Raw genomic sequence first — 16991 nt, forward strand, 5'->3', positions numbered from 1 at the left:
AAGTTCTCAGGATATTGGTAGAAGGCAGCCACACTCTTTACCAGAATGTAACATACATGGCGTCTAGCCCAGTCCCTGATACAGTTCTTGTTCCGAGTCTGAAACATCATCATCTGGGCCTCTTACTGTCTACGTTTTCCTCAGTATTCTGGTCTTCCAGATTCCTAGCAGAATGGCCCATTTAATTGCTTATCGCATTCTAAGGCTTTTCTAACCCCGTGTTCCAAATTCTTCCACATTCCTCCTTTAAGCCAGGTCTAAAGACCTGCAAACCACATAGTCAGGTTTATCACAGCAGTAGCCCCATTTCTTGGTACCAGTTTTCTGTATTAGTTACTTTTCTTGTTACTCTGATAGAATACTTGATAAAAGCAACTTGAATCACATTTTGAGCGTACAGTGCCTCATGATATAGCATCTATATATAAATGTCACACACATAAATATGAAGAATTTGCAAATCATGAGTTCCCTGATAGGTCCAGTTCTAGTCTGTCCTCATGAAATTGTTGCTTTTCTAGGCTCTTCCCCCATTTTATATTTTATGACTCTGAACAGCATCAGCACTTCGATTCATTTGTTTAGTCTAGTAATAGATCTCAAGTTTAGTCTAGTAATAGATCTCAAGTAGTCACAGACTTGCTTTGTCGTACAAATACAAAAACATACTACAAGGAGTCCGGAGTCATTTGTAATTCTGGTACCATCCAGGCTTGAGGGTATGTAGTAAGTGCTGTGTTTATCAGTTTTCTCTGCTGGCTTTACAGTGTCTCCTTTTACTTAACAATCCTTAAAACCTCAGATTCCTTCTGCTTGCCCCTACCACTATTTTTCTGCAGCAATAGTCCTGAACTAGGATCAAGCTGGATGGTGTTGGTAGACTAGGGAAAAAAAAAACCACAAACTGCCAGTTTTTTAAGATTAATTATTTATGTCAAAGCAGGCTTCTGTGCTTGGTGGTTTTCATTGTCTGTAAGCATGGTTTCCACACTCTTTCTACCCATTTCTTATTGCAGTGTTGTGAGTTTCACTGCGCTCACATAAAGTGCTTATTGGCTTTGTTGTAGATATTGATGTGCTTGCTTTTGTTTTCTGGTTGCATTTTGGGCTTTTATGGGAGAGATTGAGAGAGTCAAGCCATGCCACCACTCTGACATCCTCCTAGAACAAGTAGTTGCCTTATTTTGTTTTTCATAAGGCAAAATAAAGTGTTTAATTATGTGAATAAAGTCTTTTTTTTTTTAAAGATTTATTTATTATGTATACAGCATATATGACTGCAGGCCAGAAGAGGGCACTAGATCTCATTACAGGTGGTTGTGAGCCACCATGTGGTTGCTGGGAATTGAACTCAGGACCTCTGGAAGAGCAGTCAGTGCTCTTAACCTCTGAGCCATCTCTCCAGCCCGAATAAAGTCTTATAAAATTATATTACCTGGTTTTTGTTTCACATATTAGGGGAAGCAGTTTCCAGATGAAAGTTTAATAGAAAGGGTGTGTGTTTTTTTCCATATATTTGCAAATTTTATAATAAAGTTTATAAAATAAATAAATGAGCATATAAATATAAGCCCATTTTATCTTAAAAATGTAAAAAAGAGAAACAGTTTATTCTTTGGATAGCATTATGTGCATATTTATGGTAAAATGTTCAGTTCCTCATGGAAGCCTGCTCATACAAAATTTCAAAATTCATTTACAAGAGGAGCTGGTTTAGGTGTTAAAAAATTCTATTTTGCATTTGTTTGTGAATCCTCCAAGACTATTGAGTAGGAAAAATAGCACCTTTTATGGGTAAATTCTCATTTTTAAGAATAATGCTAAATACTTAATGATACTATCTTTTAATATTTTAATGATTTTCACTTGGCATTTATTTTGTTCTATACTTTTAATATAGTCTTTTATGTCTATATCAAGTAAATAATCATTTTATATTTTATTGAAATTTATCTTGTCTCAATATTATAATGGAACACAATAGTCAAACATTTGATATATCTTTTCAGTACTTGACATATCTTATGATTCTGTCTCAGAAAAGTAATTATTTATTGTTATAATTACCCATTCTTTTTTTCTTTGAAACAGCCTTTTCTTTTAAACACTTTCGTTCTTCTCTCATATATTACATCCTAACCACAGTTTCCTCTCTGTCCACTCCCCCCAGTTCCTCCCTCCACCTCCCCTCTTCCCTTTTCCCTTTCCCTCCAGAAAAAAAAAGAAAGAAAGAAAAGGCCTCCCAGGGATATCCACCAAACATGGCCTAACAAGATACAGTAAGACTGGGTACAAACCCTCATATCAAGGCTGGACAAGGCAACTCAGTAGAAGGAAAGGGTCCCAAGTGCAGGGAAAAGAGTCAGAGACACCTTCACTCCCACTGTTAGGAGTCTCACAAGAACACCAAGCTACACAACCATAAGGTATATATATGCTGAGGACTTAGCTCAGACCTGTACGGGGTCCATGATTGTTGCTTTGGTCTCTGTAAGCCCCTATGAGCCCTACTTAGTTGATGTATAATCCTGATAGCATGCAACTTATCATTTAGAGTGTAACAGTTCAACGCCTTAGTGTAGTTTACATCCATCCGTATAACTTCACTTTGTACACTTTCATAACCTCATGCCCTTATGCTTCATTCTCTTCTTGTTTTACCCCTTCCTAACTCTTAAGTAACCACTTGTCAGAAGATAAAAGTATGCTAAATATAGTTACAGACCCTGTTAACTTTTATTTGCAATTCATTAACCCCCATTCTGTAAAATGCGTGAGCATGTGTACTGGACACTAGCTGAACAGTGGGTTTTGTAAAATTGGAATAATACAATAGTGAAAAAAGCTGATCAGTTAACATCAGGTTACTTTTTTTAAAGTTTTTTTTTTTTCCTTTTTTATGTGTGTGTCAGAGTGAGTATGGGTGCTCCATGGAGGCCCAAAGAGAGTATCAGATGCTCTGGAGCTGGAGTTACCTGATGTGGGTGCTGGAAAATGAACTTGGGCCCCCTGGAAGAGCAGTAAGTGCTCAGAACCCCTGAACCATTTCTCTAGTTTCAGGCTTTTGTTTTGTTGTTGTTGTTTTAAGAGCAGAAGGGGTTGTCTGAAATCTGTTTTCAGGACAAATTGGTCTGTTTGGGATCCATTTACTTCCTTAAAGTTTCAATTTGATTATGTGACATTGTGTATAGTGTGTGGGGGTGGGTATGGTAGGGTGGACTTATTTTTCGAGACACTCTCTCATTCAACCTGGAGCTCATCATTTTACTTAGAGCCAGTGAGCTCCCAGGTTCCATCTGTCTCCCCTTCCCACTCCAGCACTAGAAATGTAGGCACATCCTACCATCTCTGACTTTTTATGTGAGTGATGGGAGTCCAAATTCACATTCTTATGCTTGTGTAGCAAGCAACTTACTCATGGAGCCATCTCTCTAACTTGGGTGATGTGACATTTAACAGGAGTAACTCTATTTTGGTTTAGAAGTCTTTTCTTTTGTGGCCTAGTAGAGGAACTCAGTCCAAAACATTGGCCTTCTATAATGATTCTGGTTTTTGTCTGTAAAGTTTTTTATTCTAAAAATTTAGTGTGAACGGAGTTATGTGTTCATTTGTGACTGGCTTTGACTTAGCATCCTTTCATTTTGTCCATAGTGCAGAGTGTGCTCTAGTAAGTAATTATTTTGTTGTCAAATAATATTTCTTTGCAGTAGAATTGCTAAACCATGTGTTAACTTTTTAAGCAACTGACAAACTATTTCTTCAAAGTGACTATACCATTTACATTTAAATAGCTCCATAAACCCACCAATGTCTCTTGATGCCTTAAAAAAAAAAGTTCTTTTTAAAGATTATAGCCATTCTAGTGGGCTTGAAATGGTTTGGGTTTGTATTATTCTCATGGTTAATAACAATTACACCATGTGTATGCAGTGACCATGGAAGCCAGAGAGGGCTTCGTCTTTTGAAATTGGAGTTACAAATAGTTGTAAACCTCCATATATAAGTATTGGGAACCAAACCCAGGTCTTCTTACAAGAGCAGCAAATGGTCTTAATGATCCATTTCTCTATCCTGCCCCCCTTGCCTGTTCTTAAATTGTGTTATTTTACTTTTAATTCTTATGTCAGTACCTTTTTCCTCCTAAATACTTGACCTTTATCAAATACATTTGAAAATTTTGCTCCCATTCTGGGAGTTGTCTCACTTATTGATGGTACCCTTTGAAATATAAAAATAATTCACTTGGGGTTTTGTTTGTTTTATCTCTGTGCCGGGACCTAGCTCAGGACCTTGTACCTGTTAGGCAAGTGCTTTGCCATTGAGCTAGAGGCCAGCCTTTTGTGGATCTAATTTTATCTTTTTTTTATTTTTTATTTTGGTACTTACACTTTGCATCATTATAAAGCATAGCTTAGTCTAGGACAATATTTTTTTTCTTCTGAGTTTTGTAGTATTTTTATATTTCACATTTAGTAATGTGACTGTTTTGACTTAATTTTTTTGCTATATGTTATTTTAAAAACATTTTGAAATCACTATGAAAAATGTAGGATAACTTATGATCTCAGAAAGAATTCCTGAGAGCTCTGATTTCTGGTTCTTGACTCCTGATCATTAGCACACCTGTCGGGAGCCTGGCGCTCCAGATGTTACACAGTTCTCTGCTTACTGAGGAAGCCTGACGCAGTTCACTCTCTGAACAGATGATGGCAGTAGAGCTTTAGTGAATGAAAATTCTTTTCATCTAAAAACTCAACATTTTTAAAGTTATGAATTTTCTTAATGTGTTTGACCTGACTTCTTTTTGGTAATAGGTTATTAGGCATAAGTTTAAAGTCTTTTTAAAGATTCTTTAATATTTAAATTTAAGGACTTTCTCCCCCACCTTCATAAATTATTCATGATTCTCAATTTATAAAGCCAGTTCATGAGATGTGGATATGATCTGGTGATCTTGCTGTGTCTCCAAACTTAGGACTATAGCTGGATGTTTCTCCGGTCCTGCCTGGCCCTGAGGTCTGGACGAATCTCTCCCACTTGTGGTCCCACAGCCACTTATAAAATGTTACTCAGAGGCTTATATTAATTACAAACTGTATGGCCTGTGGCTCAAGCTTCCTCCTAGCTAGCTCTTATAACTTAACTCAACCCATTTCTATTCATCTCTGTCTTGCCATGTGGCTTCATGGCTTATTGGTACTTTCACATCTTGGAGTAGCAAGATGCCAGCAGACCAGTAATGCCATGGCCATGTGGCAACTTATAGATTAATAGAAATGGGTTAAGTTTTAAGAGCTAGCTAGCAAGAAGCCTGTCATAGGCCATACAATTGGTAATCAATATTAAGACTCTGAATGATTATTTTATAAGTGGCTGAGGGAACATGGGACTGGGCGGGACCAGCTGGGGCTGGAGAAACCTTTCGGCTACATAGGACATAATTTTCTCAAATGTCCATGGTGTATTTTTCCACTTTTCTTTATTTCTCATTATTTCATTCCTACCTGCACTCTTTATGTAGTAATAAAGAGTAACAACTAAACTAAACTAGCATTTAGCTGGTAAATGCTAAAGCTTATTCCAGAGACAAACTGGCAGGTTACAGTCTGATTATAAGGGCACATAATATAGAAGTTTAACATATGGATAATTCCCTTTTATAATCCAATAATAAAAAATTTTATGTCATCTCAGAATTAGAGCTGGTGCCTTTATAACTGAATTAAGCATGGGTTTGGTGTTTCCTTATTTCTGTGGCTGTTGTTTTCAAAATAGGGAAAGACAGTCTGAAGAGATGGCTCAGTGATTAAGAGCACTGAATTATCTTCCAGAGGGCCCTGGTTTGATCCTCAGCACCCACAACTGTCTGTAACTCTACTTCTGGAGGATCTGACCCCCTCTTGGCTTCAGACATGCACAAGAAAGACATGCAGACAAAACATTCATACACATTTTTTAAAGGAAAGAAATAACAAACATTGAACACTTATTGTTTGCTTAGCACTATGCTAAGTACTTTGTGTATATTGTCTTTTAATGTTAAAAATAATTCTTCCTGAAAAGTAAGTAATGCTATTTTTGTTCTTTAGTTTCTGGAGAGAGAAAGAAATTAGGAAAGCAAATAATTTAAATAGGGTCACATTAGTTGGTGAAGTCAATATGTGTGCTGATATTCAATTGCAGTATCCCTGCACATTAAATTTTACAGGAATGATATACCTATATGCATTACTCTGTAACTTGTTTTGGTTTAAAATCCAACAGTCTATCTTGAAAAATCTCTGTCTTGCTTACTACAACATAGAGATATTTGGCCAGTTGTTTTACCTCATGAATACATGATTCTGTTTGTTTAAGTCACTGAAAATCAGCTGCCTCTAGGAAACCTCTAACTTGAGCCTTACTTGGCTTCTCCACTAGAGGGTGTAACAAATGTTTCTTTTTTGTTATTGTTATTAAAATAGTAATGGAGTAATATGTTACTTCTCCTTATGATTATCAGAAAGGAAATATTAATTGCACATAACTGGTATAGTACCCTGCCTGTTCTGTCTTTTTCTGCAGGTTACTCATTTTTGGATCCTATGACAGAGAAGCAAATGTTCATTGCACACTTGAGTTGAGCAGTGGTGTTTGGGAAGAAAAACAAAGGAGTTCTATTAAGACGGTAATATGGGTAGTTTTACATTTATGTAAGATTTATTCTATAAGCATGCCTTTATTAGTATTTCTGTATTCCTAGATTTATTGTTGGTCATAAGCAAATAATTGTTATTATTTGTCTGGCTAACAGTAACCAGTACTCACTAATAAAATAGATCACCTGTAACTAGTATTGGGCAGATTGAACAAGAAGCAGTCTGTTCAGCTTTCTTTTAAAAATGTTAACACTGTTTCAGGTAAGGAATCAGAGGTCATAATTTGTGTGTGTGTGCGTGCACATGTGTGAGCCCATATGTAAAGGCCAGGGCTCCATGTGATTCCTTAGATGCCATCTACCTTTGTCTTTTCAGACAGGTCTCTCACTGGCCTACAGTGCACCAAGTAGGTCAGGTTGGCTGGCCAGTGAGCTCAGAAACCCACCTATCTTTTCCTCTCTAGTGCTACCATGCCTGACTCAAAACAAAACTCAAACAAACCTGGGTTCTGGGAAGGCTAACTTAGAGTTCTCATGCTGACAAGGCAAACACTTTACTGACTGGCGTCCCAGCCCCTAGCAGGAATTAATTTCACTGAATGTCTCAGAAGGCTTGTGAGTTCACAGCATTTATTTACTCTGCATTTTATGAACAGTTACTTTGTGCTAGGTACTGTTTCTGATGCTGGAAAAACAGTTCAAGACAAAAAGTTCCTGTAGGACTAATGTCAGCTAGAAGTGTGAAATAGTAGAAGACTGGGATAGAGGAGAAGGAGCTGGTAGTAAACCAGAAGAGTGAAGATAGCTATCTCCAGAGCTTGACAACTAATCCAAAGAAAATAGGATTATGAAAATGATGTTCTTTAGATCTTACTATAGGGAACATCCTTAAATTTAAAAGTGGACGGGATAAAATTTCTTGGAAGAAATAAAATAATTTTTACCTGAGTGAGAAATAGAAATGAAATTAAGTTGACAAAGGAGGATGGGGTGCTTCACAGAGCTTGATTGTGAGAAAGTTGCAAGAGTTGTTGAAGATTGTGAATATGGTAAAATAGGGGATTAAAAGTTTCGTGTGTGTGTGTGTGTGTGTGTGTGTGTGTGTGTGTGTGTGTGTGTGTGTAGAGATGTAGGCATGTAAGACAGAGCTCAGTATAAGGTGTCTTTTCTCTGTCACCCTCTACCTTACCCTGTTTTGAAACAGGGAATCTCACTGAACCTGGAGTTCATGTTTTGGCTATACTAACAGGCCAGGGAACCTAAGGGATCTGACTCTCTGTTGCATCCTCCTTCCCCACCTCCCATCCCTAGCACTGGGGTTAAAAATTAGTACTGCCATGCCCACCATTTATTTAAGTTGCTTTTAGTTTTTTAGACAGTCTCACTATGTCATCCTGGCTGGCTTGAACTCACTGTATAGCTCAGGCTGGCTTGAACTCATAGAGATCTGCCTGCTTCTGCCCCCTGAATGCTGGGATTAAAGGGGTGCACCACCACTCCCAGCTGGCTATGCACAGCATTTATGTGGTTGCTGGGAACTCAAATTCAAGTTCTTGTGATTACCCATCTCTCCAGCCCAAGGTAAGTAGGCAGATACAGGTACACCACCACCGCCACCACCCCCCCACCCCACCCCCCCACCCCCCCACCGTGTGCCCATGTGTGCGTACATGCATCTGTCTGTCTGTGTCTGTTCCTTCCTCCCTCCCTCTCTGGTCATTATTCTTACCCCAACTTTAAGTTTTCATTTTCAATCAATTTGAAGTAGCTTCTCCAAGGAATGAAATAACCAGTTTTAGAGTTTGTGCTGAAATACATAACTATATAAGAAATCATTATTATTGTGTCTGGTTAAATTTTGACTTTGAGTTGCTCATAATTTGCCATTGCTACTGGCATTTTCAATTTTCTATATTTTATTTTCAAAGATATGGGATTAGACAGCTTTAATATTTTGTAGCAAAGGTTAGTAAGACTTTTAATTTTGAATCATCATTTTAAATCTTAGCACATGTCACAGGTAGTTTTCAAGAAATAATTTTAGGTTACTAATTATACCAGGTGTTGAAAATGTCAACAGTAGTATCTGCAACCAATAAACTGAAGTTATGTGTAAGAAGGCAAATTGCTATTTTCAAGGCAATATAAAATACTTGGAGTAGAATTTGATACTTTGGGATTTAAGTATTTAAGTAAATTTAAGTATTAAATCTCACATCCTTAAAAACAGATATGCTAAATCATTTGATGGCTTAGGAAGCAACCTATGTATAATACAATTTTCCAGTTTAAGTCCATTTTTTTAATGTTGAAATTTATTCAGTGAATTTGGTCATTAATTGCAGTGAATATGAAGAATAAAAGGAAGTTCCCCTAGCACTTGGGATTCAACCCAAGGTGTCACACATACTAGACAAGTATTCCACCATTGGGCTTATCTTCTACCCTTTAACTTTTTATTTTGTGATATGCTGTCTCTAAGGCTGGACTTAAATGCTTCTGCCTTAGCTTTCTGAAAAGCTGGGATTACAAGTCTACTCCACTTGTGTGTCTCTTCTTCCACAGTTTAATGTGCTTTTGAGTTTTTTAAAGCTTTACAGTTCTGTAACCAAGGATCCTGGCTGTCTCTTCATCCTTAGTTTGAAGTTTTGTTTTCATGATTGTACGATGTCTAATGTACTCGTAAGTATCCATTTTGTAAGAAAAGTGATGGAGTCCAAGGCAAACCATTGATAGGCATCAGCCAAGGTGGTGTTGTGGTTGGGTTTCTTTGTTTTGTTTTGATGTGTGTCAGGAGAGGAGAGAGAGTGCACACTCAAGTGAGCATAAGAGCTAGTCCAGGCATATGTGTGCCACAGGGCACAGGACAACTTGGGGACACGTACTACCCCTGCCCCCTCTCTCACCACTGCTGCATGTGCTAGATTAACTGCATGTGAGTTTCTAGGACTCTGTCCCTCTCTCTCATCTCTTGGGATTGCAGGAGTTTGCTGCTGCACCTGCCTTTATGTGGGTCTGGGGCAAACTCAAGTCCTCCTGCTTTTGCAGCAAGTGCTTTACCTGCATCTCCTCCTTCAGTGCTTTTCTAGACTATTTCCAGGGATTTTCACCTAACAGCTCATTGGCAGAACTGAGTCATATAGTATGGGAAACCTGTGCACACGTGTGTGCATGCATGCATTTGTGTGTGTGTCTGTGTGTGTGCGCGCGCACTCGTGTGCGTATGTGTTGGTATATATTTGTGTAGAGGCTATAGGCCAACCTCTTCTGGGGCTATCCACCTTTGTTTTTTCAGGTGAGATCTTTCACTGGCCTGGAACTTACTGAGTAGCTAAACTCGTTGGTCAATGAGCAGTGAGCTCCAGGAATCTATCTACCTGTCTCTGCCTCCCCAGCACTGGGATTACAAGTATGTGCCAACAGTCTTCTTGTTTGTTTGTGTTTGTTTGCCTTTTGTTCTTTTAATGTTCATACCGAGGGTCAGATTCAGAACCTCATGCTTTCATGGTAAGCACTTTTACCTACTGAAGAATAGAATTGTGAATGGTTTTTAGGTAGCTAGTCCACAAAAAAACAAACCTGTTTGACTGTTTGATGACTTTTTTTATGTAAGTAGAAATAGAAGGGTTGGGGGAGGCATTCCAAAAGTGAGTGTGCGCTAATGAGCTAGAAAAAGGCATATACCCCAAAGCACTGTGCTAGCAGTCTTAGGGCCCATTGTAGGTTTCTCACTAGCAGCTGTCTTCTCCAGCATTTGAAGTCTTAGGTTGTTTTCATGGTATTCTTTCTTGCATATAGCCTCATGGGGAAATGTTTCCTATCCTCTGCCAACTGGCTTCTTTTGTATGATAATCTTATGGTGTTTTCTCATGTTACTATTCTTACCACAACTAACCCCATAAAATGACTGGGTAAAGATAAACAGATGGGGGAAAATTAGTGTTACCAACTGAAAAGATAGTGAGGTGAGTGATAAATCTAGGTATTACTGAGTAAGGAACTCAATCTGTGTTCTTTCATAGCTCTTTCATTTCATGAAGAGAAATCTAATGCCACTGATGATTAATGCTAATAGACAGCTGAAGAAGTCTTTGGTGTTGCTGCAAGCTACACACATGCTGATACACAGATATTGATATGTTTCTTATGCTGTCTGTATTGAATGTTCTAGAAGGAAAGAGGAGGCTGATTAATGATATTTAAGATCTGATTGACAGAAATTGTGTCCCATTGCCTGATTAAATCCCTGTGTGATTCCTTATTACTCTAAAGATGGGGACAGACTCCTTGATGTGGCCAAGAAGGGACCTGCCTAGCCTGGTCCCTGTCTTTTTTCTTGCCCTCTCTTCTTCCCTCCACTCTCAGGGTTAGTCGTGCTCGCTTTCAGCCCTTCTGACCAGCCTTATTCTGTACTGTACATCTCTGATAAGTGTGCACCCTTCCTAAAGTGTGACGTAGGCTTGTTTCTCCGTATATATTTATACTTTTCAGAATTCTGCTTGTGCCAGCTAGGCCTTAGCCTGCTTGCCCTTGTTCAGATATATTCCTGGACTTTTGTCCTGTTTCATTCCTGGAGAGGGCTGACCTCAGACAACTATTCTTTTAAGTCTTCAATGTCAGTAGCTTTCAGCTATAGTTGATGGTTGTGCAACACCCATGGGAAGTGAGAGTGGACTGGAGAAACCAAGGTATTCTTCCTCTAACCTTAAACCTATTTGGCAGCTGGTTTGTCTTCTTTGGCCCCTGCTTCTCATAGGACAAGCCACTGTTCCAGTTTCTACTTGATGCTCAGGCCCAATACCACTTCTTACCTCTATCCTTCAGTCTAAGGTTGATAATGACCTCTTTGGCTGGTATCTGAATTTTATCCTGTTACCCTGTTTGGAATTCAGTCCTGTCACCAATTTTTATTTCCATTTGTAGATTGCACTTGCTTTTAGATATGTAAGAATCTTCCCTTTCTGTACCAGTGTCATCTGTATCCCACTGCCATCACTTCCTCTGGAAAACTTTTCCTAGCTAGCACAAACCTGTTTGTAAATACTTGTCAACGCTGGAGTATTACAGTTCTATTTGTACGATAATTTGATCGGGTTATCTCCTCAGTATCTTCTATTACCATAAGTCCCTTGATTGGTTTTGTTCTGCATATTCAGTAAATATTGTGGGAAGACTAAACATAGCTGTTTGGACATCAGCCTCCGAGTACCCTTACCAGTTTCCTTCCAGATCTTTAGGGTTTCAGCATGACTTTTAGTCATACTTTGATCTTCTTTCTCCTTCCCTGAATATTTCCCATCTCTTTTTAAGCAAATAAAAATCTTTATGATGAGGAACTCTACCAAATGAGATTTACTGCTCAATATTGCTTTTTTTAAAGTGTGAGACTATTAGTTTACAAATGTAGTATCTAGTGATGTCTGTTTTCTTTCTGGCAGTACTAAAAACATCAAAAGAATGCCTCATGAGTGTATTGCTGAAATAAATGACTTGGTATGATTTAAAATTGAACTGTCTTCACTTCCTTTTTAATTTTGGAGACTTTCAGAAGCCTTGTTGGGTAATAATGAATAAAAATCTACATTTCCAGATTTGTCTACATACTATTGACAGTACCTACAAAGGGTTTAAAAGGACTCTGAAAAACTGTAATTTTAAGTGAGAACATTTGAGCTGAGACAGACAGACTTCTGAATACATTAGGCCAGATGCCTAGGACTTGGCATTTTGGTGTGTTTACTTAAGGCTGCATGCCTGGCAGGTCGAATTTTGGTGTGCCTATTTAACCATTTGCCATTTGCAGTCTTAATCTTATCAAAAGGAAGAGAAAGATTAAAGCAAATAAAGCTTTTTTGAAAATGTCAGTCTTTTATGAAAACTTTGGTTTAGTTCAGCTTGATAACATTTGAGAATACAGTAGGGACTCAATGAAATTTTAACCATATGTAACATTTTATAATTGGCTTCTTAAAGTCAAGTGCCTTTCAGCTCTAATAGTAAATCCTCCATAACATTTCCATTCTTAAAAGTTCATCTTAGTTAAAAATAAAGGATGAAGTTCCTGTCTCAGCTTTCTACACACTGGTATGATTGTGAAATTCTGGGAAGGGGTAAGAAATTATGTTAAAATATTATTTAATTCAAATCAAATTAGTCTAAGACACTAAGAATGAGGAGTAAGAAACAATATGAAGTATACTCATTTTATGATCCCTGTCAAGAGAAATAGATCAGCATTCCTGTGTGTATCATATATTGCTATTGTCAGCTCAGAGTATGTCAGTTTCAGTGCAAAATTACTGAGAGCTTCTAGTGAAGGAAAGTAGCATTCTTTGGGGAAAACTAGTAAATATGTTAAAGAAGTGACAGATAAAAGAAACATTAAGAATAAAAGCTTTAAATAGCATCTGAGAAGTGTAGCTGTTACTTCCAAGACAGTAGAGACTATGAGGCTTTTAGAATAAAAGTGTTTTAATCCGAATCTCTGTTTAAGGGAGACGAAGAGTGGGATTTGAGTCCTAGCCAGGCCTCTTTTTGACAGCATGGCCATGTCAAAGTCTAAATCCATCTCATCTACAAGTACTTTATTATTCTGTAAATAAGACTGATAATGCTTCTCACAATCTCATGAGAGGCAGTTACTTCTTCATCTGTAAATATCTGGCACATCTCTGGCATGAAGTAGGTCATCAACAATATGTGCGTTGGATCTGAGTAGAGTCACGGATGTGATCAGGTAAGGGAAAGACGAAATAATAGAGGAGAATGAACATCTAAACTAGGTTGGTGATTATGGAGATAAAAAATGGAATCAGAATGGCTTTGGATATCTCTGGGAATGGAAAGAGTTTTAGAGAGAGGTAGCCAGAAAGAACAGTCATGAGGAGGTAGACAGAAAGGAAAAAGCAGATACTCTGAAAACTTAGGTTTAAAGTGATAGTGACCAAGAAAAGGCAGTCCAGAATGGATTTTTTTTTCAGTGAGAGAGCCTGTCTCAGAAAGGAAGGTGAGGATGAACAGCAGAAGACACCTGACATTGTCCTCTGCCCTGCACATACACAAACATGCACGCACAAACATGCAAAAAAGAGCTGGTGAGAGAAAACTAATAGTCACAAAACATAAGCCTTACTTTTAGAGTCTATTTTTTAAGATGGTTTACTTCACTGTGAGCCAAGAAGAACTGACCAGCTCAATCCATACTCGGGAACTAATGTGCTTTTCATGAAATATTTTTTCACCAGATAGCTCATTTCCTGAGTTATACACAGATGCTGGATGCAGAGCTGGGTCATAGATGGTTCAGGAATGTGTTAGAGGTACTGTCAAGGTTCATGCAGTTAAGTGGGATCCACCTTACTGCCCACATGTGCCCGATTAGGAAGCATCAGAGGCATCCTGCAAACCCAGACTGAGTGACCCACATTCTGTTTTACTGTTGCTGTAACAATTTGACTTCAACTGAAGTAAGAAAATAGGTTATTCTGGCCAAATATGAATGACTGTGAACTGGAAACATGGATTCAGGCTACTCTGAATGATATATTCCATCATGGAAGCAGTTATACAAAACTTTTACAGTCACAGAACAAAAAGGGAAAGTCATAAATTAGTGTACATACATGTATTTACATTGGTTGGAAACATCAGGCAACTGGATTACAAGTTGGGGGGAAATTTCTTCTTTAGATTTCAGATGTTATAGTATACTTGGCATTAGGATTGGTAGAGGCTCTACTAATCTTACTGACACATCCTGAGAAGTTTTAAATTGATATAATAATCAGGAGTGTTAGGCCAGATACAGAAATTAAGACAGTTGGCCAAAAGTGGCTTGTAACATTCATAGATTTTGGTTATGAATATGCAACATTGCATCTTTCCATAATTATGTTCTAATTAGTCAAGGTCAAGCAAGCAATCTATAGATATGTAATATAGATACAGCTTCTTCAGAGAATATCATTTCACACTACTGTATCATCTCCACAAATGGCATCCAGTATGCCTGGGTTCAAATCCCCATTCTTCTATTTTAGTTCTATGATGGTGAACATTTATTTCATCACCTCTAGAGAAGAGCAGTTACTTCTGCCCAAGTCTTTTGCCCCATGCCTTCAAATTCTTCCTGTAACAAGGTAAGGAAGGCAAGAGAAGTACTTCTTTGGGCCATGAGAGAAAGTGGTGCTTTTTCTTTGTTTTTAAGATAAGAGAGCCAGGGCTGGAAAGATGACTCAGTAGTTAAAAGCACTTGCTGTTCTTGGAGAGAACCTGGGTTCAGTTCAGAGCACCTGGTGGCTATATAGTGGCTTAGAACTGTCCATAACTCCAGTTCCAGATACCACTTATGTATCAGAACCCTTCTCTGATCTCTAAAGACAACAGGTATATACATGGTACACATACATACACTCAGGTAAAGTATTCATAAAATAAAATCTAAAAATGGTTTAGATTAAAAAACTATTTTTAAAAATAAGAAAGCCAAGTGGTGACTCTAACATAAGCAGGTTTACTCTAACAAGGAGGGTGGCCTATTTGAGAGAATGTCCTTGTTAGGGAATATTTAAGTAGTTAGTGAAAATGGGAATCATATCTGTGCCTTATTGTCAAATGGTTCAGGAAAAAAATATGCAAGAGAAAAACAAATGTAGTGAAACACTGGTCAGGAAATATGGCTCAGGATAAATAGCAAAAAATTTTGTAACCTTTCTGTTATTCCTGAAATTATTTCAATATAAAAAGTTATTTTTTAGAAAATCATAGTTAAAAAATCTTTCCTTAAGTCTCCCCACAGACTTTGTAATATCTGAATCACTTTGCAGAAGTATTCTGTTAATATGTAAAGTGAAGGTTGATTTGGTGACTCAGATTAAGAGCTATTTCTCTGACAAGAGTTTCAAAGGACATGAGTATTCATGCTATTGTTTCCATAACAACCTCAGCCTTTGCCTACTTTTCTTAGCATTTTATTTCACTAGAATGGTTGTATAAAATTTAAATTTGTTTCAAGTCAAAGCATTAATAAAGGCTTTAATCAAATTTAAAAAGAGGAAACCTTAAGTGTATTGATTATTCAGATGGAATTATTTTAACAGCCTTTTGAACCTAAGCAGAAGGCCATTTTTATTCCTTAGATCTCTTAGGTCATTTGTATTTATATAATGAAGTTTCTGTTCTCAGTGCATTTCTATGTCTCTGTTGTCTCTTTGTGACTGAAGGATACAGTCCTTATTTACCATTCAATTACCTTAGAAGCTAAGTTACCTGATGGCCAAGCTGCCATTCTGTTTGGAGAGGTCTTACTTGTTTCTCATCCAAAAGAAAGTCTTTCTGAGGAAAGACTGTGGAGGTTTCTGGTTTGTGTTTGACATTTATGCCTAGTTTCATTTAATTACGACAACAACCCAGTATGCTAAAATAGTGGCCCCTTCACTGTGACTTAGATATGGTTTGTTTCAATGTGTTAGAAGCTTAACCCCAGTTTGGCAATATAGAAGATGATAGAACCTTTAAGGAAGTGAACCCTTAGGGGAAGTCCTTGGATCACAGTTATTCTCAATAAACTTAAAATAGCTCTCATAGGACCCCTGAAGCTCTCTAAAGAACACGTTACAAGGGAGCCCAGCAGAATCACTCTGGCTTCCTGCTCTACTGTGCTCTTAGACATGTTCCCATTGTAGTATGCAACCCTCAGAAGAGCTGACTAATGCCATACCAATGAACCTCCAGAACAGCTAAGTAAACCTCTTTTCTTCACAAATATTCTGCATCAGGAATTTTTTTTTGTTTCAACAAATATGAACTAATATATTCTCTTTATAAATAAATCCCACAAGCCAAATGTGACGGCACATGCATTTTAGCCCCAGCACTGGAGGCAGAAGCAGGTAGGTAGATCTCTGTGAGTTTGAGGCCATCTTGGTCTACATAGTGGGTTCCAGGACAGCCAGGGCTACATAGAGACCCTGTCTTAAAAATAGAAGAAAAAAAAAAGAGAGAACAACAACAAAAAAAGTCCCATAGGGCTAAATCGCCTTCCAAATTTGATAAACTAATACTTAGAGCCAGAATTCAAACCCAGCTGAGTACAGAACTATCCCAGCTAACATTTTAGTTGTCCTTCAGAATTTGTTTTCAATATACCATAAGCTTTGGAGCTTGGAGGACTAAGCTAATTTTGATGAGTTTTCAGCTATTTTGAACATTAACTGCTAAAAAGGTAAGCATCATTCTGGTAAGGAAAATGTTTCTAGTTCATGTGAGAGAATTTAATTTAGAATTCATTCTTATCCTATACAGATCTATCTATTTAAGCACCACCATGGCATGTGAGGGTGTGTTGGGGGCAGGG

At 37.8% G+C, this 16991-nt stretch overlaps 1 protein-coding gene across 1 annotated transcript in view; it reads left to right on the plus strand.

Moving 5' to 3' along the window:
• Pdzd8 (PDZ domain containing 8) overlaps nt 1-16991 on the plus strand; it is a 65363-nt gene that overhangs the window by 31214 nt on the left and 17158 nt on the right. Inside the window, exon 3 of the mRNA XM_059255826.1 lies at nt 6565-6667. Coding sequence (XP_059111809.1) covers nt 6565-6667 — 103 coding nt within the window. The remainder of the gene's footprint in view (nt 1-6564; nt 6668-16991) is intronic.

This window comes from Peromyscus eremicus, chromosome 1 (genome assembly GCF_949786415.1).
Source record: "Peromyscus eremicus chromosome 1, PerEre_H2_v1, whole genome shotgun sequence".
Taxonomy (NCBI): domain Eukaryota; kingdom Metazoa; phylum Chordata; class Mammalia; order Rodentia; family Cricetidae; genus Peromyscus; species Peromyscus eremicus.